Below are 26,139 nucleotides of genomic sequence, written 5' to 3'. Positions count from 1 at the left end.
ACAGCTGACCCATTTGAAAGAGTTCACAAACTAGCAGTGCAGGTGGTGATCAAGAAAGAATGATCTGTGACAAAAAAAAAAAGGAAATAACTGGATTTATTTAGCTCAAAGACAAGTTTGAAGGGGAGCTAATATATAATAAGTGTTTAGAGTTGTAAAATATTCTTGCACAGAAGAAAAGGAGCCATTTTGTTCTCAGTATTCACAGCAAATAAGGGAAATTGCAAGAAAATTCAGGTCAGATGTTAGGGGAAAAGGTAAAATCATAGAAGATAAGAAGGTAATGAATAGTTTGGGAAGGCTGTGAAATCTTCATCACATCAAAGGTCTGTAAGAGAATGTTAGACAGTTTTCAAGAAAGGGAACTGGGACTGACTTGGGAAGGAAGTCTTAGGACCCCCTGCTTCTGGCTTTTATGGGACTGAACCACAGGAAAATATGTGAAGGACATAAAACCAATAGTCACGGAGGAGCATAGGCTTTTAAACACTCGGATATGTCTACCTGCTATTTTGAAGGCAAACATGAGCTCACACAAAGCAACTGATCTGAAAGCAGTGCAGCAACAACATGGCCCAGTGCCAAGCTGGAAAGGCCCACTGAGAGTGATACTATCTAGCTCCTGAGTGCCAAACTGGAATCTTTTATCTTCATGTTGGCATTGTTTGCTGAAAGACAAAGCAAGGTGAGAACAAGATGTCTTCTAATAGTTTCAGGTGCAAAACAAGACAAATAAAAAACTTAGTAAAATATATCCAAACCACTATGGTTAAACTGTGTTCAACTGTAAAAACACTTGAAAATCTTGTGTTTGTATGCTTTTATTTGAGTTCCAGTTGAAGTTATGTGCAAATCAAAATAAAAATTAATGCTTATGTGACAAATCAGAAATATCTCATTTGCTGTTTTCTAGTGTGATACATGTGGAAATGTGTACATCTGTAGTGGGTTTGCATGGCAGAGTTTTGGTAGCAGGGGTGCTATAGGGGTGGCTTCTGTGAGAAGATGCCAGAAGATTCCCCATGTCCAGTGGGTGGAACCAATGCCAGCCAGCTCCAAGATGGACCCACCACTGGCGAAGGCTAATCCCATCAGTGACAGCAGTAGTGTCTCTGTGATACCATATTAAAAGGGGGGGGGGGGGGGGGCGGAATCTGTGCCAGCAGAAAACAGGAGTGAGACTGTGAGAGCAGCTCTGCACACCCCCAGGTCAGTGCAGAAGGAGGGCAGGAGGTGCTCCAGGCACCAGAGTGGAGATTCCCCTGCAGACCCTGCAGAAGATGACGGTGAGACCGGCTGTCCCCTGCAGCCTGTGGAGGTCTACAGTGGAGCAGATATCCACCTGCAGCCCATGGAGGACCCCACGCTGGAACAGGTGGATGCCCGAAGGAGGCTGTGACCCATGGGAAGCCCAGGGGGGGACACATGTTGGAACAGCCAGTTCCTGCATGACTGCACCCCATGGGAGGAACCCATGCTGGAGCAGTGTGTGAAGAACTGCAGCCCATGGGAAGGACTCGCGCTGGAGAAGTTCATGAAGAACTGTCTCCCATGGGAGGGACCCCATCCCATGCTGGAGCAGGGGAAAAGTGTGAGGAGGAAGGAGCAACAGAAATAACATGTGATGAACTGACCATAGCCCCCATTCCCTGTCTCCCCTATGCCACTTCTGGGGAGAAGGTAGAGAAATCAGGAATTAAGTTAAGCCTGAGAAGAAGGGAGGGGTGGGGGGAAGGTGTTTTTTTTTCTAATCTGAGTGGTAATGCTTTAAACTAGTTTTCCCAAGTCAGTCTGTTTTGCCTGTGAAGGTAACTGCTGAGTGATCTCTCCATCCTTATCTCAACCCATGAGCCTTTGTTATATTTTCTTTCCACTGTCCAGCTGAGGAGGGGAGTGTTAAGAATGGTTTTGGTGGGCACCCAGCGTGCAGCTAAGGTCAACCCACTGCAGCATCTGTAGAGTTTCTTCTGTCCTCTGTAAGAACTGCAAAAGGCACATACATGCAGAATTTTAATAGATCCACAGGAATTTTCATTTTTAAATTCTGCTAGACCAGAAGGACACTTCAGCCTACTGTAGTAGAGTCTTAAAAAGCATTTGCATATTGATATTCTTTTTCCATATAGTTCACTATCAGCATTCTTTGTTACACAAAAGACAACCTGTGCTGTGTGGGTTATTATATGTATTATATACCCTATATTAATTTCTCTTACGATTTTTTTTTAATTGAAATGTATTATTTTTTTTAAAAAGAGCTTTTATTTTTCATTTTACGGTGGTAAAACAAGTGCTTGCTTGCTAGGTACTGTTTAAGTGAGGGGGATGTTTACATCACTTCAGATGCCGGTCATCCTTGAACAGCCTCTGTTTGCATGACTTGTCTTTTAAATATAGCAGGTGCATTTATCCATCAGTCCTTTATCTGTTGGTTCAGAGGACTCTCACCTATTGTTTTATATGCAGCTCTAGTAAGCATCATCAGCCTCAAATGAAGCAGCTGTTCAACAGGTTCAAAAACAGCTTTTTCTAAAACAAGTTAGCAAAGGGGAACAGAATGTATGCAGAGACTTAAATATATACCATTTGAATACACAGATACAGCAATAAGGTGTGTGAAATGTGTATCACTATCTGTAGTATGTTTCAAGAATGTATTTTAGTAGATGGGGATAGAGCTGTACTCGCAAAGCACGTCTGAGATAGCCTAATGCAGAAAGTCTGTCAGTCCTTCCTGGATGGTCTTACATTTGAGGTTCTTACTGAGCTGTTGTAAGATTAAATGCATTCTAGGAGTGTGTTATGAAATTCTGAGCAATAAATTAATTAGAACAGCTTTAATGTGTTTGAGTGATGCAAATTTGTAACTGGTAACCATTTTTTTCAATACCCTGTGAAGTCCAATGCTGTATTTATCACAACAAAGTGATACACACTGCTTTTAAAAATCTTTCAGAGCCTGAATTTACTTTTTTAAAGTCATACATAGAGAGGTCCAGCATTTTTACACATTGCAATTTCAAAATGGGTCTTGTACAGAAAGTAGCAGCACTGACATAACAAGGTTAATAAAAACTTGAGAGAGATTCTGCTTAAGTCAGGGTATTTGAATCATCACAGTTTTGTCATGAATAAGACAGGTTTCCAGTGTAAATTCTGCCTTTTCTGTAAATGTCTCTTCCATGATCTTTTGCTTGGCCATCTTAACTTATGTTAAAATACTGTAATGGAATCTTAACAAAAAACCATTTTAATTTATTGTGACATTACAAGAAAAGATTTGATGTTTACCTTAATTTCACTTTCTAAGCTTATTGTGGATTTGCTTATTAAAAGCTGCTTGTGCACTTGAGCTAGGAGTCTAATGTATGCACATGTTGTTTCTGTTCTTCCTTGTCAAACTGTATTTCAGACTTTTCACATATGTAGAAAATGTAGGAAATCTGCAGTATAGGCTGTCTGAGGACCTCAGAGTTGCTTTAGTTAGTGAAAACTAAATAAAAATTACATTGTTGAAATATCTGCAAAATCAGGTGTTTGTACTGTGGAAGAACAGAAATACTCTTTTAATACTGGTTTTAAGTTTTATGTCCCAGCTTTCCTGTCAGTAAGTGCTGTGCACTTCAGCACTGTGAGTAGGCATAACCCTAGCACAGTGCTTGAATTGAGTGTGTTGATGTAAAAAATTTTCTTATGTATTTTCATGTAGCTAGCACAAGTGGCTAAAACCAGAAGCAGGTAGAAAGAAGAGTTGGAGAACTTTTGGAGAAAGCATGGCGAAAAGGGAAAGCTTTGTAAACATATTCTAGAAGACGAGGGAGACATCAGAACACAGCAAGGCACAAAGAAAAAAATCTTTGTCTTGTCCTCTGTTGTCTTAATGTAAGTCTCTATTTTATTAGGATGCTTATTCAGGTCTGTGAAAAGCTCTCTTGCACCAGTAATACTGCTCCTCCCATGCAAAATAATTTAAGAGAGCAAGCCTGCAGGGCCACATTAAGAAAAGAGTCTTTGTCTTTTGTAGTTTTATGTTGCCATTCATTTTTGTTATGTGCATCGTGTGTGTGTGTGTATGTGTGTATTTAATGTGTTGGATAGCAATGACTTATTTCTGTGGACACATTCTGGGAAAACCGGAGATTTCTTGTCGTTTGTCCAAACATCAAGGGAGTTAGTTTATTTTTTTATTCGTTTTGGGTTTGTTGCTTTCTAGTTCTGTATGCAACCTGGAAATAAAAACTGTTTCGCTTTGCTATTTAAAATGTCTAGGTGTCGTGCTATACAAGATCAGAGGGTGTTTGTAAATAAAGTATTAGTCTCCTCTGCGGTGAGGTGACTACTGATAGACTTCTCAGCATGAGAGGAAATCATGTGTGGTTTCAACAGATGACTGAATTGTATGTTTTGTGGTCTTTACAGATAGACATACAAAGCTGAAGAATCACAAGCCGAAATGAGTAACCAGGAGGATGATGTTCTGTGTTGCTGGAGATGTAGAAAATACATAGCAAATTCTGTTTGCCTTGCTAAGTGTCATGGAAAAGAACCATCTGAAGTAAGTATAGCATCTGGATGGAGTTTGTAACTTTTTCAGTGCCATTGGTTTCAAACAAAGGAGAAACATTAGACTTGCCCTCACTTAGTAATTAATCTCCTGTGGAGATAAGTGCTAAAATTATGGACGATTCCATAAAGAGTAGTGGAAGCAGTAATGCCAGTGAAGCTGAGTAGGCAGTGATCGCCTTTATGTTCTGTGACGTGAAGGCTAGTATTCATGATACATTTGACTACTAGCTTGTGTAGAGTATATAGTGTTACCATTTTTCACATAAAAATGAGTTCTGTTTTTGACAGTTTTAATGTGGTCATTTTTTTTTGTTTGAGTATTTCTTAACAGAGGCTCTTTGTTTCTAAGGTGTGTTTTAAAAACTGATACTAATTTCCACTGCAGTCATTAACTGTGTCTCAAATATTCCCACATCAGAAACATTTGCTCTTGATTTTGAAAAGGGATAGTCTGTGCCCAAAGATAGTTCAGAGGATAGCCTGCCCTGAGGGGGGATGCCCTGCCAGGCTAAAATACTGCTTAGTAATTTACATCATCTTTATTAAAATGAAGAGAAAGATAATTTTACAGAATAAAATAATGACAGAGTATTTCTTGCTGGTGTATAATGGCAGTTACTAATCACAAAGAGTTCAAGTCTTTCCAAATATGCCAAGAAGACTATGCTTACATCTTATGACCTTGAATCACAGCAAGAAAGCAAATAGAAGGGAAGGTGTTAATCTTTTTTATTAGTGCACTAGAAATGCAACAACCTTCTTTTTGGCACTGGAAAAGGGTATAACCAATAGAGGTGGAAACAATATAGTTATTTTTTAAGATCCTGATATAAGTAGTATTATTGATAAACCCCATTTTAGTCACTCCGCTTACAGAGCTTGAGGTTCTGGAATATTTGTCATGCTTTACACTTGAGGAACTTTTATTTTGTGCATGGTTTCAAGTGGATTTTTAATTATTTTTTGGGGGTGGTGATGGTAGAATTTCAACTACTTTCATGGAAAAAAATGTAGGGAAAAGAAGGAGGTATCGTTGTCCATGCCACCCAGTGGAACTTTTAATTGCTAGTGGAGATCCACCATCATTGTCCACAAGACTGAAGTAGTGCCTTCTCTAAGTATGTAGATAACAGATTAAAAAGATGTAATTTAATGCTGCTTCCCAAGATACTGAGAGGCAAAGATTCTACTCTGATGAGAAGAGTAATGTTTTCAGTATGTTGGCTTTCTCTGATGTATTTTAGACCTTCAGTCAAAGACATAGCTGATATAGGAGTAAAAGAGAAAAATCTTGCAACAAATCTTGAAACCAAATGTTGAAGTTACAAATGCAGTATAAATACTTTAAATCATAATTATATCTAAGTTGAAGTACAGGTACTCTCCACACATAGGAGGAAGACGATAGCATAGACATGACAAACAGATCTATCTGTCTTGTCATTACTTGGAGGATTTCTAGGAGTTTCTGTCTTCTGTGTATAGCCCCACTTTAAATTTTCAATAATGAAAGTTTCAATAATGAAGCTTCTATTGCCATGAATTTTGTAACACAGCAGTCAGTGATTTTCCACATTCATAAATTTATCAAATGATTTTAAGACTCTTAACACTCATCAGAGTTTCCGTTATATTTTTAGCCATCTTTATATATTTTCTGACATTCTAAACCATATTAAAAGATTTAATTACGCTTGTGTCACTTCTGTGCTAAAAGGTAGTTAGGTAATTGGTTTTATTTTATTATGAGTAGTGAAATGCTACAGTTTTTGAGATTTTGTTGACCAGCTCTTCAGCTGGTCACATCATTGCAGTAAAAACTCAAAAGTTGCTGAGTCCCTGTTTTCTCTGCTAGTTATTCTAATAAGCATTAGAAAATGAATTTACAATTATTTTGGGATAGTTGTCTAGTACTGACCGCAGTCTTCATATAAACTAGAACTTAAAATTTTCCTGTCTTTACTGGAAAATTGTGCTGGCTGATAGTGCTTCTGAAATTGATTTCTGAATATATTTGGAAGATCAGCAATTGCATACTTTCTGTTGTAAAAAACCCAAACCCACCCCCAAACATCTCCATCTCCACAATGGAGTCCTCCAGTATCCTTAGATTCAAAAATAGAGAGTTGTTGACAGCATCTACCTGTTTTTAGCTTAAAGAATGCACCAACATCTTTTGAGTTTTGTCATCTGTTAATAAAGTATTTACTGAATTTGGGAAGGTGACTTCTGGCTATACTGAAATAAAAAAGCTTACATGAATGTTGAAAATCAATACAATAATTTGTTCATAACAGACATCACAACCTTCAGCTGCTGCTCAGGACTCTTGTAACGTATGGCATGTGAACATAGAAACCATTCCAGAGTGGGTGAAATGTGCCATTGAAAAGGTAAATCTTTTTTTGCTTGCATCTTTTCAAAATGTGGAATAAGTAAAGGGAACAAATTGCAAAAGTGTAGCAGCTTATGATGTGTCCAAACCTCAGCGCAGCACCTGAGGGACCATCAGCACTCAGACTGTCATGGAGAGGAAGGCAAAATGGCAGTTTATTGAAAGACACAGGCACTTATATACTAGTAGCAGAGCCAGCCCTTTGAGGGTGGTTTTCTACTTAGTTCCTACGTTTCCGTCACAACACGTGATCTTCTGCATCGCCACATCCCTATGCTACTACACAAGAGCACTTTTCTGCCAAGGTCCATGTATACTAGAGACCTTGTAACTGAAGGAATTCTTCTCAGTAACTTCTATCATTAGCATTTACAGAGGCTTTTTTCTGTCTTAAGTGGTTTTTTATGTATGCACAACACCTGCAAGTGATAAATACTCTTCCTGCTTATGTAGAGATGGATGTATTTGCGATTGTCCAAATAACTGTCATGGACACCTCTGCATATTTTGTCAATGCTTGAAATTATATTTATCTGTGCTCTGGGTTTTGGTTTGTCTTAATCATCATATCTTGCAGTAGTAATGCATATGTTGACAATAACAGTAAGAAGCATATTTCTCCAAAAAACTGGATTGGTGGGTTTGTTAAGGGATCTGTTGTTGGAATATGATGTAATGGCTTTCATATTTAAAATGCTATTATGTCATATGAATAGAGAATAGTTACCTTTCTGCAAATTAAAAGGTCTGATGACAGGCCAGCATCACTGCTTTTGAGTTCTAACTGCCCGTTTGAAATTACAAACCATCTCATAACTTCCTTGTTGTACTGGTTGTTTCAGTTCAGTATTTTCTTTATTTCAATTTTAGAAGTTAATATTGTTGCATAGATACAGTAAACAGGAACAGTGCTTTTCTTTTGGCCCACAGTTTTTCTCTGATGAGTCTTTGATTTTGAGAGCCAAATGCTGTCTGCATTCCTTTCTGCTTAGACTTCAGTGTTTGTTTTACTACATTGCAGTTAACTTCTGATTTAAGCAATTCCACCCTGACAATGATACACAAAGAAAAAAATTGTCATGACTGTAAAACTAACATTCAAAAATTTAGAAAATTGGTTTTATCTTCATTCGTTGTTCTGCCCTATGTTTTATTTTGTTAAACATTAAGCTTTTTTAAAAATTAATGATCTCTTTTACTTCAATAGTGCTTGACAGAATAGTGTATCTGTTTCAGAAACAATGATCTTGGGGGATGTGTGTGAAAATTAGGGGTGGCAAGGTATTTCCCCACTTCACAGCACTGCCTAATCTTGAATGTCTGATCATAAGCATGCAGTTTGTTACAGTACTTTTTATGTTATGTTATTTCACTAAAATTGGATTATATATTGATACTGATATTCTTTTTACCTTTAGCTGTAAATAGCCAGCCTTCAGCATTTTAAAGCCTAGAGGGTCAGGCTGGAGACCTAGGAAATACAAAACCCGTGGACTGCTCAGAAAAGTTTTAATGTATTTGCTCAAAATTGCAGAGGAGCAATGCTGCTCTGGTGGCAGAGGCAGCAAATGCAATTCTTTATGAACACTTTTAATATCTTAGTGTTAATTTTCTCCTGTAATATCCTGGGAACTCTTACCTTATTGACTTCTGACTTCTCTGGAAGGATCCTGTGGATTTATGGATAAATGTGTGGGGTTTTTTAAAAATTCTGGCTTATTGCCAGATCCTCCTGGCTCTGAATAATTTTGTGATCATGTGTTATTTTCTCCTGTATGACTCCCGAATCAAAGGCTAAATCATTATTACATAAGCACAAAGTCTATTTGCAGGCTGTAAAAACCCACTGCTTCCCAGCCAGTTCTATTTTGCCATCTGTCCCTGTTCTTTGCGTTTCATGCACACATTAGTGTATAGGTAATCTTCAATAAATATAAATATCTGGCTAGTGCTGCTAGTGAGCTTTATTGACCTGCATTTTCTTTTCTTCATCACTTGTAGCTTCTTTGGCTAACCCTTCCCAGTTTTTCCTCTTTATGCAGTCCATCATTAAATCTGTGTACCCTCAGCTCCTTTTCAGATCTTGCTGATTTTCCCCCTACCACCTCCTCCACTAGTAGGCTGTTACTTCTTTTACTGAGTCAATGCTTCCACAGTCCATTGCCAAACTTATGCTAAATCGGTCCTGGACTCCCTTATACTGCACCTCATCTCTCAGGCTCTGTGCACACAGGACATAGAGATGTCTTTTTTATTTGCTGCTGTCTCTTGCACTTCCATTTTTGCCAGACTCTTAGCTTTCTCTAACCTTCATGAATCACTCCTCTCCATTTGGAGATCCAGTATTCCATAGCGCCTCAGTGCCAGAAAGACTCACTAAAGGCACTAGAAAGTGCTTTTCCCTGAATTTTAGTGCCTAGCCCATGGCATCTGGGGAATGGAGTGTGGGAGACTTACTGTACATCTCTGAACCAACTTAATTCTTCATTGGGAATGGCATATATACACATTGGACAGCCTTATAAACTGAGAGGGACTGTGCATGTTCAAGGAATTTTCAGGGATTTGAAAGCCTTTGGGCATATGTAAACCGATTTTTTTCCCCGGATTATAAAGATGACCTGATTTAAACAGATTCTCATAGGTGCAATGAAAGTCATGTCTTTGATACTTCATGAAATTTTGAGGTTTTAACCCACAAGGCAGGAGGAGTAAGTTACTCAAAGTGTTTCCAGAACTACTTCTGGTATTGCATGTGAAAAATAACCTTTTCTTTCCACACAAGTTTTTGGGTTTTTTTCTTGAAACTGTAAAATTGGTTTTACTGAAACTTTCTGAAGCTTTCAGTCAGATGAGCGTCAGTCACAGAATCATCTTCCCAAAGTACCCTGAAAGGCATTTGCAACTGAAAGCAATGCTTTAGCTAGAAATCTTGGGCGGCTTCTGTATTCACGGCTCAACCCCACATCAGGCTCAAGAGTGAGTAATGTGTGACTGGAGTTGAAAATGTTTCTTGTCTGGGCTTTGATCTTACACACACTTGCATAATTTTAATCCTCAAAAATCTTTCTGCTGACAGATGAATATATTTACTGAAAATACTAATATTTGTGCAAATACATAGGTGTTTATAGATCTTTAATACATAATTTCTTCTGAAAAAGTGCCTTTAGGATTGAAATAAAAGTCACAGAATTACAAATAATGAAAAGAACTGTCTCCATATAGATAATTAAGGATTTGTCATGGTATCTGCACACAGCTTATGTTGTAATACTACATATACCAAAATACAAGTACAATATCAAGCTTTCATGGGCTAAGCAAAGTAAAAAGCTGTATTCTCTTGTAAGAAACCTCCTTCCACTTTACTTACTTAGTATGCAGGAAATGTATCAGCACTCAGAAAACTCAGCTGAGAAACAGCTTGCCAATTCCAGATTAACATGGTAAATGATTTCACTGCTTTAAACAATCTAATGTTTTCATTAGTATTGCAGCATTATTCTATGGCCAAATTGTAAACATATTTCAAAGCCTCTACGTTTTGAAATGTGTGTTCTAGATTTCCTAGAATTAGTTATCACTGCAGCAAGCAGAGTTTTGACCAGAACATTATTTATGGTTTATTTTCTTTCTGCTGTGAAATCTCTGTAATTATGTTTGAAAAACAAAAAGTAAACCCTTTGATTAAAGGAGAAAAGTAACTAGTAATGATTTTTTAATCATTTATTTACAATGAATGCATTGGCTATTTTTTTTTTTCTTATCAATAGGCACAGTGGACAATTGGAAAACTGCGCTGTCCATTCTGTGAGGCCTGCTTAGGGGGCTTTAACTTTGTTTGCCACACAAAATGTTCGGGTGGACAGTTAGTAAATATATATTTCTGCAAAAGTCAGATTGACTATCAGCCAGATTTCTCTGTTAAACTGGCAAAATCATCAGGAAAACGCTTACCTCTTCTCAAAATTCAGTCTGGTTTTAGCAAGGATACCTGCCATGAAGCGGTAACTGCAACTCTGGAAGTAAAAAATCAAAGGCTTTCATACATAGCCAGAAGTAATATTGGTACTGGAAGATTAACAGAAGCACTCTGTCTAGAAGTAAGAGCTCCCAGTTTTGAGATGAAAAGTAAAAAACTTCCTTTAAAGGCATTAAATCAAAAAAGAAATATTTCTGCTTTATATCCTATGGATGATTCATGTGCTGTAAAACCTTTTCACAGAAGATCACATAGTTTGGATTTAAATATCAGAGAGAGACTTGTTTTGCCACCTGCGTTCTATGAAACTTGCAGTATGGGAACTATTTACCATGGCCAAAATGAAAATCTACCTGTTTACACACAAAGTGGCTTGCAGTTAGAGTCCAATAGGAAAGATGGTAATTCTTTTCAGGATCTATGTAGTTCCAGTGCTGACAGACTACAAAAAAGGTTTCAAGTTACTTCCTTTACCGCATTACTACATAAAGAAACAGAAAGTGAGCGTGATTTTGAAGCTACTGGACAGTCTTCTGGGAGTGCCATTGCTGATGGGTCACCTACAAGTGCTGTAGAAGAGGAACAATACATCACATCTGTTGGTCTTGTGCAGCCTTTGAGTATTTCTTTCAACCAAAAGCCGAGTAAGAGCGAAAGAAACAAATTGAAAACCTTGAGAAAGAAACAAAGAAGGCGAGAACGGTGGCCACAGATGCAAGTAGGTGTTTAAAATTACTTTGTGCTACTTTTAAAAAAAAAACTTTGTCTTTTATAAATCATTCTGACTTTTTTTATGCTGTCTTTTAACACTGGTTTAACATGGTACTGTGTAGAGTCATGTATCTTGCAAGCAAGGATTTATGACCTCTTCCTACGTGTAGTTTTTCTAATTCAACCCAGTCAGGTTTTTTCTGTGTAAAGTCAAACCTAGGGGGTATATATAACCATTTTCTGTTGGCCTTCTTACTGTTTTATGACGTAATAATACATTTGAAATGGGAGAAAATACAGAAAAGTTTAATCAGTGTGATTTAGAAAATGAACCATTCAAATGTTTTAAATGAGAAAGTCCAGCATTTCAAGATTTCCTGACTTTTAAGTAACAGCATTTTGAGTTAACTTTACGGTTAAGAAATATTTATGCTTTAAAAGATGTTTGCATTTACTATTTATTGTAACACAAATATTTTTGTTTGAGTAAAGAATTGATTGTTGCAATTTAAAATATGGTTTTTAGTAGGTTAATATTTTTTCTACAAATCTGAGAGCAATGTTACATGTTCTTACCAATTATACAGCCATGGTTTCCTTCTTCAAACCGTCTAAAGCAAAACAGAATTAAAGACCATAGTCATGCAATTTTTGTTGGGAGACAAGGGAGAAAGACCAGGAATATATCTTAAAATGAGTAAAACGGGTTTTTTGCTATGAATTTCAGTAGAAAAACTAATGACAGGTGCCTTTAAAACAAAATTTCCCATCATAAAATTCCTGCTACAAAATACTGTGTGGCCAGCAAGAACAAACATACTAATTCTCATCAGAAAGGGAGTATGTACTCAAGAAATCATTCTTGCTTTGGGTAGGTGTGTCCTTGTGATAATCTTAGAATATTCCATAGATTAACTGTAGTGACATGTAAAGCTCATGTAAACCTTATTTCACAGATATTTATTTTTAATGTGATGCTTTCTATTTTATAGTAGCCAAATCTAATTTATATTTATGCCTGACTGAGAAACAGTAAGGTTATTTGAATGGACTATGTTTAGGTTAGATACTAAATTCTTTTCATTGCTTTGCATTTAAGTGCAATATGATATATAGGACCAACAGTTCATGTATGGATCATTTGTTAGTCCTTTGTACCTATATGATTTTAATCCTTGATATTTTCTGCTGTGGTTATACAGTTCCACTCCGGTCAGGCACCAAGTGACTTCAACCTCTTTCTTACATACAATCAAGACAGCCTTTAGAATACAGTACAGATTGGAAGCAGAGCCCTGAATACAGATAGAGATACATACACAGAGGCTGTCATGGTTTAACCCTAGCCGGCAGCCAGGCACCACGCAGCCACTCACTCACTCCCCACTCATCCAGAGGGATGGGGAGAAGAATCAGAAAGACATGTAGAACTCGAGGGTTGAAATAAGAATAATTTAGTAGGTAAAGCAAAACCCATGCATGCAAGCAAAGCAAAATAAGGAATTCACTCACCACTCCCCACGGGCAGGCAGGTGTTCGGCCATCCCCAGGGAAGCCGGGCTCCATCACACATGACGGTTACTCAGGAAGACAAACACCATAATGCCAAATGTCCCCCCCTGCCTTCTTCTTCCCCCAGTTTATATACTCAGCATGACATCATATGGTATGGAATGTCCCTTTGGGTAGTTCAGGTCACCTGTCCTGGCTGTGTCCCCTCCTAATTTCCTGTCCCCCTCCAGCCCTCTGGCTGGCAGGGCCCAAGGAACTGAAAAGTCGTTGATTAAGTAAAAACATCACCCAGCAACAGCTAAAACCACCAGTGTGCCATCAACATTGTTCTCACATCATAGCCAAAACACAGCACTGCGCCAGCTACTAAGAAGAAAATTAACTCTATCCCAGCTGAAACCAGGACACTCTCTCTATTAAATGTGAGAACCAGCTTGAAAATGTGATGGGTCTGGGACATACGAGACTTTTGAATACAGTGTAAATACATTCGTTCAACTTTGGGAAGGTTCTTTTTTGTTTTGTTTAAAGTAAGTTGTAAATTGGCATTGTGATATTTTGTAAAATGCTTCTCTGAAACTGAGAGTAAAAAACCTTTACAAGATCTGAAAGTCGGAGTATTGAATACTTGTTTTCTAGTAAGTCTAAAGATTCTTAGGTGTCTGAGTCCCTAAAGTGCATTTTAAAATTCCAGGCATCATTGTTTCTATGAAATGAAATGATGGTGCAAAATAATAGTATATATGAGCATTTGGACCTTGTACTAAGAAACCGAGAAGGACTGATGGAGGATGTGAGGGTTGGGGGCAGCCTTGGCTGCAGTGACCATGGGATGGTGGAGTTCAGGATCCTGCATGGAGGAAGCAGGGCAGTAAGTAGGATTGCAACCCTGGACTTCAGGAGAGCTAACTTTAGCCTCTTCAAGGACCTGCTTGGAGGAATCCCATGGGTTAGGGCTGTAGAAGGAGGATGGGGGTCGTCTAAGAGAGCTGGCTGATATTCAAGCATCAGTTCCTCCAAGCTCAAGATCGGTGCAAAGGGCCAGGAGGCCTGCACAGATAAGCAAGATGCTTCTGGCAAAGCTCAAACGGAAGAAGGAGGTTTATGGAATGTGGAAAAAGGGACAGGCCACTTGGGATGCATATAGGAGCACTGTCAGAAATTGCAGGGAGGTGACAAGGAAGGCTGAGGTCCCTTTGGAAATAAATCTGGCAAAGGACATTAAGTGCTTCCTTGAGTACATCAGTAAAAAAAGGAAGAGCAGGGAAAATGCAGGCCTGCTGCCGAATGAGGTGGGTGCCCTGGTAATGAAGGACACAGAGGAGACTGAGTTGCTGAACGCCTTGTTTGCTTCAGTCTTCACTGCCCAGACTTGCCGCCAGAAATCCCAGACCCTGGAAGCAAGAGAGAAAGTCTGGAGAAAGGAACACTTCCTCTTGGTTGAGGAGGATCAGGTTAGAGGTCATTTAGGCAAACCCGAGACCCCCAAGTCCATGGGCCCTGATGGGATGCACTGCTGAGTGCTGAGGGAGCTGGCAGATGTTGCTGCTAAGCCACTCTCCATCGTCTTTGGAAGGTCATGGAGGACAGCAGAGGTGCCGGAGGACCAGAGGAAACCCAGTGTCACTTCAGTCTTCCAAAAAGAGCAGGAAGGGGGACCCAGGAAGAAGCTACAGGCCAGTCAGCCTCACCTCCATCCCTGAAAAGGTGATAGAACAGCTACTCCTGGAGGTCATCTTGTAGCATGCGGAAGAAAAACAGGTTATCAGGTGTAGTCTACACAGGTTCTTCACCAAAGGGAAATCATGCCTGACCAATCTGATAGCCTTCTATGGTGGAATGACTGGCTGGGTCGATGAGGGGAGAGCGGTGGATGTTGTCTACCTTCAGCAAGGCTTTTGGCACTTTCTCCCATAACATCCTCATAGGTAAGCTCACGCAGTGTGGTTTGGATGAGTGGACAGAGAGGTGGATGCAGAACTGGCTGAACTCAGAGCTCAGAGGGTTGTGATCAGCGGCACAGAGTCTGGCTGGAGGCCTGTAGCTCACAGTGTTCCCCAGGGGTCAGTACTGGGTCCAGTCCTGGTCAACATACTCATCAGTGACCCGGATGAAGGGACCGAGTGTCCCCTCGGCAGGTTTGCTGATGATACAGAGCTGGGAGCAGGGGCTGATAGCCCAGCAGGCTGCACTGCCATTCAGCGAGACCTGGACAGGCTGGAGAGTTGGGTGGGGAGGAACCTGATGAAGTTCAGCAGAGGCAAGTGTAGGGTCCTGCACCTGGGGAGGGACAACCCCACGCACCAGCACAGGCTGGGGCTGACCTGCTGGAAGGCAGCTCTGCGGAGAAGGGCCTGGGAGTGCTGGAGCACAGCAAGGTGCCCATGAGCCAGCAGTGTGTCCTGGTGGCCAAGGTGGCCAGTGGGATCGTGGGGGGATCAGGAGTAGCGTGGCCAGCAGGTCGAGGGAGGTGATCCTCCCCCTCTGCTCTGCCCTGATGAGGCCGTATTTGGAGTGCTGTGTCCAGTTCTGGGCTCCCCAGTTCAAGAGGGACAGGCAACTACTGGAGAGGGTCCATCGAGGGCTACAGACATGCCCTGTATGGTACAGAGATGGAGCATCTCCCTTCTGAGGAAAGGCTGGGGGACCTGGGCCTGCTTAGCCTGGAGGAGACTGGGGGGGGATCTTATCAATGTCTACAAATATTTTAAGGGTAAGCTTCATGGTGCTGGGGCCAGGCTCTTTTCAGTGGTGCCCAGTGACAGGACAAGGGTCAACAGGCACAAACCGCAACAGAGGAAGTTCCACTGGAATATGAGGCAGAAATTCTTTACTTTGAGGGTGACCGAGCACTGGAACAGGCTGCCCAGAGAGGCTGTGGAGTCTCCTTCTCTGGAGACATGCAAAACCCGCCTGGATGTGATACTGTGCGACCCAGTCTAGGTGAACCTGCTTTAGCAGGGGGTTGGACTAGGTGATCTCCAGAGGTCCCTTCCAACCCTGACCACCCTGTGATTCTGTCATGTGCAGAGTTGTGTTGTCTGCAGTCTCTCAAGGTACTTTACGCTTTGTTAGATATTACTTTCAAGAATAAAATGTTGTATAAATTTTCCAAATTTGTGGTAGCTAAGAAAGAAAAGTATACTTTCAGATCTTTTTTGTTAAACAATTCTTAACCAATTCCTACATTACTTTTAAGTTTAATATAGCAGATGATGTATATATATCAAAACGTTATCTGTCTAATCAGTAAACATAGGGTTAAAAAAAGTAAAAAAAAAATTAGTATGGAAAATAAATCTTATAAATCATATAGTTTCGAATAGTAGTTCCGATGGGAAGATATTTTGGTTTTGCATTGATTTCTCTAACTTTGATGAAAGTCTGTGATTGAGGCATGGAATATTTAAACAGTCTACTTCTCAGACTCCGTGTCAAGCAGTATGTGTGTCTAGTGCAGCCATGTTTGCCATCACTGTGGTATCTTCTTAGGAAAATGTGGATCTAGAAAATCACATACTCTGTACAGTCTGACATGTCGCAGAAGGGGGTGCTCCTCTGCCACGCACTCCTTTTTGTGGCTTCTCCCATCTTGTGTGTCAGTCTAGATATCCTCCCCTTTCCTGCAGATTTCACTTGCCATCCTTTTTCTTCAGCATTCTGACAACCCTTCTTGTAAAATTGTGCATTTGCTACAGTGGTATTTAGAATAGGAAGTTGATCTTTGGTACTTTTTAACTGTGATTTCCAGCATACTTAGCACATATGCTTAAGTAATCAGATGATAGAACTTCAGAAAGAAAAAAGCATAAGCCTCTGAGTGAATGGAATGAGATTTTTGATAAATGACAACGGGAAGTATTTAATATAAGTGTTGTTTTAAGAAGCACTTCTAGCACAACAGAACCCTGATATGAGGTGAATCTCTTCTAAGCTGTCTCTGTTAAAGGTACTGTGCATCTCATTTTTATATATAATTAAAGCTTTTCTGGAGACAACAGACCTGTTCAGACTTTGGAATTTCTTTGTAAATGCATAGGCTGCTTCACAAAGTTTATTTTGTAATGTGATAACTTTTATCTGTCAGACGTTTTTTCTGTCTTGCAGTAAGCCAAACCGTGCCCCTAAGTGTGGTGTTGCGGCAGAGTGCCCTCTGTTATTAAGCTGAAGTGTATAAGCCTTGGATAGTGAATAGGAGCGATTCTGTGAGCTCCTGACCCGCGCTTGCCCCCGAGGGCTGCACTGGTGCAGGCTCTGTGGTGCAGGTGCAGGACTGAGCTAGCCTGCTGACAGTAGAGGGACCCAAGCTTCCTCTGCTATACAAGGGAGAGCTCTGAATGCTGGTGAGCTGGATACTTGCATTTTGTGTGTGTGTGAGTGTGCATGCGGGATTTTTAGGTCTCTGGTATAGTGTAAGGGTATGATAATAACTACTTAAGTCTAGGGATTGCCAGTATTAATAATGGTTCTTGTTCCTGTTGCTATAGCTAAGAAAATGAAGTATTTCTGTTATAAATTCCCTTTTATGTACATCTTGTTATACATTTGTGTTGTTTGTTGGTGTCTGAAGCTGATAATAATTTTCTAAAAGATCTTAGACAGAGATACCATTTGTGGCTCCTCCAGTTTTATTTCATTTCTCTTCACAATCATTTTACATAGAGGAAGACTATGTAGCCAGCTTTTAAATTGCAGTATCCTCTTGGAAACGATCCTGATCCGCCAGAAAAAAATATTATTGGTCTTTTTGCTTCATTTTATAACTTGACACATCACCGGTTCTTTTATATCTTTTTTAAAACATGAAAGTTTTGTCTTACAAAGGTGACTAGTGGTCAGTTTCCATGAAGTGAGTTTGCTTTCATGCTCCCAGTATTAATCTGAACTCAGGATGAACAGGTGGGTGAGATACTGCATTGTTTATCCACACTGTCAGATGCTGTTACCTTACCCTGCAGTCTGAAGTTTTCAAGTCCATACTGATGTTCTCTAGCAACTGTCAGTCTATAATGAAGGTGCTAGGCTTCAAAGGTTTTAACTTAAGATCTTAGTTTGCTTAATCTGTGCTTGTCTCTTGTTCATGTATACATTGGTTTATAATTCTTTTTCTTGCACTGGCATATTTGTATTTAAATTGTGAATCCTTCAGGTGTCTCATTATGTGTTTAGGTACTTGGATTTCAGTCACTCTTTCTATGATGGTACTCATAACAATAATTATACTTGGGCTGTATATAGATTCCTCAGCTGGCTGCTGGAGAGCTAAAACCATTAGTTAGTGTTAGTATCAAAGTAAAGCAGGAAGAGAAGGAAGGGAAATGAAATCACAGCTGGAGGAGGCAAGCAGTAACTACAAGGTCTCAATTGTGAGCTTTGTTAGGGAAGTATGAGGCCCTGGAGAAGCTGCTTAAAGTAAGCAGAGAGGAAGAGGGGGTAGTCATAGTCCCATACGCAGAGATTTGTACCAAAAGACTGTGGATTTAATATGAAGTAATAGTTGCAGACTAGCTGTGAATCTTCAGAATTAAGCCTGAAGGATGCAATTGTGGGAGAGCATTTTGACTCTGTGCTGCTCATGCTGTATCTACACCAGCTTTCTCATTGACTTCCTCAAGTGACTCCAAGAGAAATGAAGATCAAATATTAATACAAACCTTGCCAACTTGGGAAAGGTAGAAACTTCTTTCAGTGTTCAAAACCACTCCTCGTCTGGATAAGATCTCAAAATAACATACCAATTTTTAAGTCCTATATTTAACTGGTTGCATTTATGTTAAAGTTCAGTAAAACTGAGCTAAAGAAGACTGAAGTGCTTCTGTGTTAACATGCAGTTGCAGAGTTCACAGTCCCTGGCCTGATGCATTAGTGATTTACTTGTTCTGAAATAGTAGTATTGCACTGATAGTGCTATAGCGTTAATGGTTTAAAATCCACAGAGCAGCAAGGGTGCAGGGTGTTACACTCACATCTTGTTCATGGGTATCATGGTTTAACCCTGGCTGGTAATGAAGTACCACGCAGCCACCCGCTCACTCCCCCTCACCCAGAGGGTTGGGGAGGAGAGTTGGAAAGGAGTGTAAAGCTCGAGGGTTGAGAGAAGAACAATTTAATAGTTGAAACAATAAAAATGAAAGAATAATAATAGCAATGGTGACAATAACAGTTATAATGAAAAGGGGGAGGGAAAGAATAAAATCCAGAGGGAAAGGAAGAAAGGAACACACGGTGCACGGTGCAGCTGCTCACCACCGGCTGACTGATGCTCGGACAGTCCCTGAGCAATGACCTGCCCACCCCGGCCAGCCCCCCCGGTATATATACCAGGAGTGACGCCCCATGGTATGGGATACCCCTTTGGCTAGTTGGGGTCAGCCAGCCTGGCTGTGTCCCCTCCCCGTTCCTTGTGCCTCTCCAGCCTTTTCACTAACAGGCCTGAGGAACTGAAAAGTCTCACACCAAAGCCAAAACACAGCACCTAAGGAGCTCCTAAGAGAGTAATTAACCCCATCTCAGCTGAAACCAGGACAGTAAGCAAAGAGGAAACACAAATTGTGTATATAAAGCCAAGAATTCATTCTTCAGCTAACTCAAAACTTAAGCCTGTGATTATCGTTAGTCCAGACTTAATTGTTAAAGAAAAAAGAAGGAATAATACTCTCACTGAGGCTGTTACATGCACTCATTTGTTCCTCCTGGTTCCTGCGGTTGTGCCTGTGCTGCGCATCAAGGTCTGCAGGCTGGCGGCAGACCTTGGGGTCTGGTGGTGGTGGGTGTTACTGTGGCTTGCCAACATCTCTTTCACTGGGAGCAATAGGGTGTTCACGTTGATGGTTTCTTTTTGTTTACTCCAGAATCCACTTGAGGTCGTTTTTATGTTTGGTAACACACTTTTATACCTTTGCTCTTTCTTCACTGGTCTGCAGCTTTAAGCTCCATCCAAACTACCTTATGTGGTGTCTTTCATGTGTGTGAGAGACAGTTTCTTCTTTGTTTGTTACCCTTATGAACAATTCTGTCTGGGCCCAAGTCTGCATTTCTTTTAACAGACCCCTAGGAAGTTGCCCATAGCTGCTGCGGTCTCTAGTGCCATCCCAGTGCCCCATCCCATGTGATCCCGTGCCTGAACTCCTCTGCACTGTGTTGTGGGTCTCCAGTTCTGAAGACCTCAGCTATCCTCAGCGGGCCCATGTTTCTTTATACTACGTCATTATATTAGTTATAAATATCTCATTCTACATGGAATAACTGCTGACAATGGTTGCACCATAGAAAGGTAAAAAAAGTAAGACAAACCAGCCACACACATCTGGTCAGTTAGAGAAATTGCTGTCACAGCTCAATGGAGGAAAACCAAGCGGCAGGCAGGGCAAGGGAAGTTCAGCCAGAGCAAGCGCGGTCAGCATCAGCCCAGAGGTGTCACGAGTTCCATACACAGCTCGTGGCTGATGCTGGCAGCAGCAGCACTGCATTACAGGGCTACACAGTTAGAAATAAGAAGCAGAATCTTTTTTAACTAGCTGACACAAGGAGGGGAGAAAACTGAGGCATGACAAACTTCTGAGTCAAAGCTTGTCTGTCTTTGCTTCTGCTTTGTTACTACATGGTGACTTTTGTAATTAGGAGATTAATTCTGTCACTGATTATAAACTGGATTAACAAGAAGGTACTAACGATGATGGATTCATATCCAAATGCTTGATGTACCTTTGTTAAATTGCAGTTGTGGTTTCTGTGGAAGTTGTACCTGAGGGAAATAGCACACAGAAGCTACTGGTTTGTGAGATGCATCTGGAGCTCCTGTTGCAAGCCTTCAAACCCTAGCACTTTAGACTTTAATTACATTTAGCTGCAGTCTTTTCATGCTGTTATTTGTGATTACAGCTTTTGAGGGCATTGTCTGACCTGTCCTTTCCTACTGTTTGATATGTCTTTTACACAACTGAGTGTTAATAATAACCAGTGGGATAAACAACCTTGCAAATTTGCCAGGTAAGTTTATCAGAAAGAAATTCTGCTTGCCTTCTGTCATGGATTGTATTGTAAAAGACTTAAAATTTCACACATATATTGGCAAGGAGGGAAAATTACTCAGGGAGCTACTGGATAAATATAACATCAGGATTGTCTCAGTGTATCTGTATATAGTCTCAATTTTTTTATGATCATCTTGAAGTTAGAATATATAGACTAGAATATAGTGGAGCTACACTGCCATAATACAGCTTTACAGAAGGCCAAAATAGTTGGCTCTGGTGTGAATATATTCCTTCATTTAAGTGAGATACAGATGAATTTCAGAATGTACAGATACTGTAGAATAATCTCAGCAGAGCAGAAGTCCATGAGCTGTTGTGCATTAAGTGCCCATCTTGCAAATGAAGGGATAATCTGCTATGTCATATATCAGGCCACCTTTAGTGGCTAAGAAGAGGCAGTGGTTTTCACTGATATTTTTTTTTTGGTGCTTTTCCAGCATCCTAGACACAGTCTCCAGTCACACAGTCTCCAAATGCAGCCACCTCTACCTGAAATAGTAATGTTGTACTGGTAGTGCTACAACCCTAAGATTCAACAGCCGGGGTAATATGCCATGCCACGGGCAAGATCCTGACCCATCCTCGCAGTTATTGTATCTTGCTGGACAAAAGAAACACAGAAAAGAAACTAAGTCCAGTGAAATAAGTTTATATTTTATTGTTGATGATCTGCCAAAAAAAGTGAGTTTTTTTTAAATAAATAACATTGCTGCTGTTCAAAGCTTATATAGATTGCCATTCCAAGAAAATATTGATGAACAGCTTATAGCTATAGAAATACTGTATGCTTTTTTCTTGTATAAACTGAAAGTATTAGAAACTGTTATTTTAGGTTTTCTGGAATCCCACAGACAACTTAGGTTGTAACAATTTCTAAGACCTGCTGTCCCTCAGCTAAGAAAAACGATGACCCATTCATGGAGGTAGGTTGCAGTGGTGGTCAGTTAGGTGCCTCCCATAATTTCAGCATGGATTCTTATTTCACAGATAGAGTGAAGAGCAGACTAAATTGCAGTTAGATAACATAACTTGTGGCAGATAAAAATCAAAGTTCAACAATGGTTTGAACAAGAATATGAGTAGTTTCATATTTATGAGATTTGCTGTGTGTTACCAGAAGGACCGCATCAAATGCACAGTAAGTAGGGAGTTTAAGACGAGAATTTACATATGAAAAGAATGGGTTGTTATAAATCTTGTAGAATCTTGTGCTCCAGGCCTGCAGTCCTTCACTTCTAGAAATTGTTATTGACTCAGTGACTAAGAATTTGAGTAAGTTTTATATTTCTAATTGGTTTTCATGATACTAAACTCTCTGAATACATATAAACCGAGTTAAATTAAATGCTGCTTGCATGGGGATTTAAGTAGAGTGTAGGGCATGTTTCTTCAAATTAAAAAATAATTTTTCTCAGGAGAACAGAAATTCCTAACATCTGGGAGAATTTAAGCTCCCAGTCTTTTTTTTTAAAGAAATATTTATTCATGCTTGTAAGTGGTCAATGTATCTATGAATGTTTCTCATCCATGAGCCCTCTTAAATTTTACAGTATCCAAATTCAATGATTATTTTTTTCCTTCATGTTTTCATTTGAGAGAAAATAATGCTATCTGAAAAGACTTAATTTTTTTTTTTTTTTACATTTCTTCAAATACTTTAGGTAAAACTTCAGGCAGTCGCTGAGAAGTAGAAGTCACTGTATGCATCAAAAAGATATATACATAGATTTCATACAAACTTACTGTTTCTGAAGTTGGTAAGCAAACAGTGATTCTAGAAGGAAATGGCAAAATTAAAGTAGCGAATTAGTGAAATGAATTATATATACTCAAAATGCTGAGGAGATGCTGTATGGTAACTGCATTTCAGAATTAAAAGTAAGGAAAGATAACATCTACTGTTACAGCTGAGGAAGCTGTCAGTCTTTTGGGCATGGGAACATCTCTTTCACATCCAAAGTACAAGCTTATGCCAATAAGTTAAATAAAACAAAAGTTTCCTATGTTATGATCTAACACCCTTATGGCTGTAAAACGGTGACAACAGATTTTTTAAAACTACCTGTCGCCAAGTTTTTATTTGGTACAGCGCTTTTTCTGATATCATGTGCTTCCTTAATGCATTCTATCAACACCTAAATTAAAGTTATTACATATCAGAAGGGAAAAGTTTCCGTTATAGATGACTTAGCTAAAAAGGTGTTTCATGTTGAATACAGTCTAGGATTATGGGGGATGGAAGGTATGGCATTTTTTTTTTCTTTTCTGATTTTCTTTCAAGAGTGTATCTGCTTTTTATGAAGATGTTACATTTATGAAGGTGTCAGTTCCCATTGTTAGTAATTTGCAATCAAGTTCCTAATTAAAATTATTTTACCTTTCATTTGAGCATTAGGAGATTTGATGTGTTATTTCTAAAGACTGGAAATTGGAGTATGAACAAGAAAACATTTGGAAATAGTGAATATGAAGAAAAGAAACATTCTGATTCATTAATAATCTCACATTTTTGAAAATGCCATTAGTCAGAAATAAACATATTCATCTTCACTAAGTAATGCTTCCTTCTCCTGGTCTTTATAAAAGAAGTCCAACAGTTTGACAAAAGGGTAATAAAATCTTAATCTTTTGTAGGTCAAAAAATTGAAAAATTTTAAGTGATCTTGTTTCGTATTTTGTAATCTCATTTTCTTCTATGTACAGAGTGAGGAGAGCTTGCACTACTTTCACTGAAGAATTTTTTATGATTCGTAAAAGTATGTAGAATCAAACACGTATTTGACATTATGGACACTTACTCAAAGAAATAAATTATTCTATGCTTTTCCCAACTTTTAATGGCATTATCTATTTAATTTATATTTTGTTCAGTAGTTTTTAAAGACTCTTTCAAGTATTGGTTTGTGATTTAGACTTTTTGCTGAAGTGCACTGCTAATAGAGATTCTGAAGCAAATTGCAAATAATTAACTAGCAACTTGAGAACTAAAATGGGATCTTAGGTAAGGGAGACTGGGGAAGCAACTGGTAGAGAAAGATGATTCTCTAATTCTTCCATAAGTGCAAAAATTGTAATTCATAGTTTGGTAAAAGCTGTATAGAAAATGAAGAAGTGTCTTAACAAAAAAAATGGGGTAAGAAAAAACAATTCCATGGACTTTTTAAAAAAGTAAAATTAGAAGATACAAATACATTTAATTTAGAATATCTCAGTTCCATTTGCAGGTTAAAATTAGTATGTCAGGAAGAGGAGAGCTAGAATTATGGTGCAACTGTGAAATGCACTTTACTGGAGTAACAAAATTCTAACTCCTACTGTGTGCCTACTCCACTACTATCCTTGTCTTACTAGTTTTCATGCAAAGCAATCCACAAGTTAAGAAAAGAAGTCATAGAAAGCTATTTAATTCATAAGAAACAGAGCAAAAATCATTCATTAAAACATGAAATAGGGCTTGACTGCAGACATGGTAGGAAGAAGCGTTAAGTGGTGAACAAAACAGTGCAATGTGGAGTATTACATGTGGTGAGCTCCCTGAATTGGAAAGAGTAGATTATTTTGAGCATTCTGTTTTCCAATTGAATATAACAGAAGGTTTGTTACCAAAAAAAAAAAAAAAAAAAAAAAAAGGCATGTATGATTAGAACAAAACATTACATCTGAGATTCTGGAAAAAGGTAGAAACCAGGTGCCAGTTATCCATACGGGAAAAAACTTCCATTCTTGCCTTTTTGTGAGTTTCCTCAATATGTTTTAACCTTTTTATTCATTTCAGCCACAATTTATGGTGTGGTAACTTTTATCTTCAGGTAATTGCTCATATTTAGGAAATTTTAGGAAGGTGGGTAAATATAGCAGACTCTTAAGTGCTCTAATGTGGGAAATGTTGTACGTGAACTTTGCAAAAGGGAAAAAAATACCAGTTATAAAACAAAAATCTGTGGAAACCAAGACCCACAGCAGTAGACCTGCCAGCAGTGGCAAATCCAGAAGCAGCATGTCCTAGAAAGGACCTGCTGTTCTTTAGTCAGATTAATTTGCTTATATTCCTCAAGTCTGATGCATACCATATAACTTAGCATAACAGGTAAGATCACAGAGACTTAATATTATTCTTTACAGAAGTATATAGTATTAAGTATATTCTTCCCTGTTAGCAGCAGAGTTGGTAGGTTTTCTATAGTTTAGAGAATTACTTGTTTATTTTATTGACAACATTGGAAAAATAGAATTCAAAAATAGCAAACCAGAAAATGCAGCATTTCAGGTGTATGGTTTTTATTAATTGCATTTTTTCCAGGTGTTGAGTGGGTTTGGTGCTCAATTTCATTTGCTACAAAACAGGTAAGGTTGTATGAAAAGATAGGTAAAGAGATTGTTTGAAGATTAGATACAGGCAGACCTGGTAGTTGCTCTTGATTGCATAATGGCACAGCTGTATTGTCAAGTACTAGTCCCCTGCGGTGGGTCCAAAATCCAAACTGAAATGAGAATGTTAACTATGTTACAGTAAAGAGGACTACTGGTTTTGATACACTAGCAAACTGAATTTTGGTTTTATGCATTAGAAAAAATGCTGAACAGAAATAGATTTCTTCTGGATGATCAAATCTCTTCTACAGGGGACTACAAAACTGAAAAGCAGAACACTATAGTTGCTGTGGCAATATGTTGTTTCCCTCTGTAGCACAGCACAACAGACCAATCTGGTTTCTAAAAGTAAGCTGTTTTAGGAGGATATAAATAATGCATTAGAATTTCTACTGGATGAATCTTTCTGGATTGAAATCTGTTAATCTATGGAATGTATCTGTATTTAGAATGGTATTAACCACTGTGTGGATGTTTGTCATTTGGATTTCTTTTGTTCTAATAGTATCCTAGTTCCCTTTAGCTTAAGCATGTATGTAGCATTAACTAGTCCACTGAAACTA

The 26,139-nt window shown here is 39.0% G+C and overlaps 1 protein-coding gene across 2 annotated transcripts in view; it reads left to right on the top strand.

Moving 5' to 3' along the window:
- Nucleotides 1–4,259: 4,259 nt before the first annotated feature.
- Nucleotides 4,260–26,139, top strand: part of RNF180 (ring finger protein 180) — a 72,655-nt gene continuing 50,775 nt past the window's right edge. For both annotated transcript variants that reach the window (XM_037374112.1, XM_037374111.1), the window contains exons 1-3: nucleotides 4,260–4,555; nucleotides 6,864–6,959; nucleotides 10,738–11,664. In XM_037374112.1, coding sequence (XP_037230009.1) covers nucleotides 4,454–4,555; nucleotides 6,864–6,959; nucleotides 10,738–11,664 — 1,125 coding nt within the window. In that variant the 5' untranslated portion in view covers nucleotides 4,260–4,453. The remainder of the gene's footprint in view (nucleotides 4,556–6,863; nucleotides 6,960–10,737; nucleotides 11,665–26,139) is intronic.

The sequence above is a fragment of the Falco rusticolus genome, chromosome Z, assembly GCF_015220075.1.
Source record: "Falco rusticolus isolate bFalRus1 chromosome Z, bFalRus1.pri, whole genome shotgun sequence".
Taxonomy (NCBI): Eukaryota; Metazoa; Chordata; class Aves; order Falconiformes; family Falconidae; genus Falco; species Falco rusticolus.
This window is presented reverse-complemented; position numbering and strand designations above follow the sequence as displayed.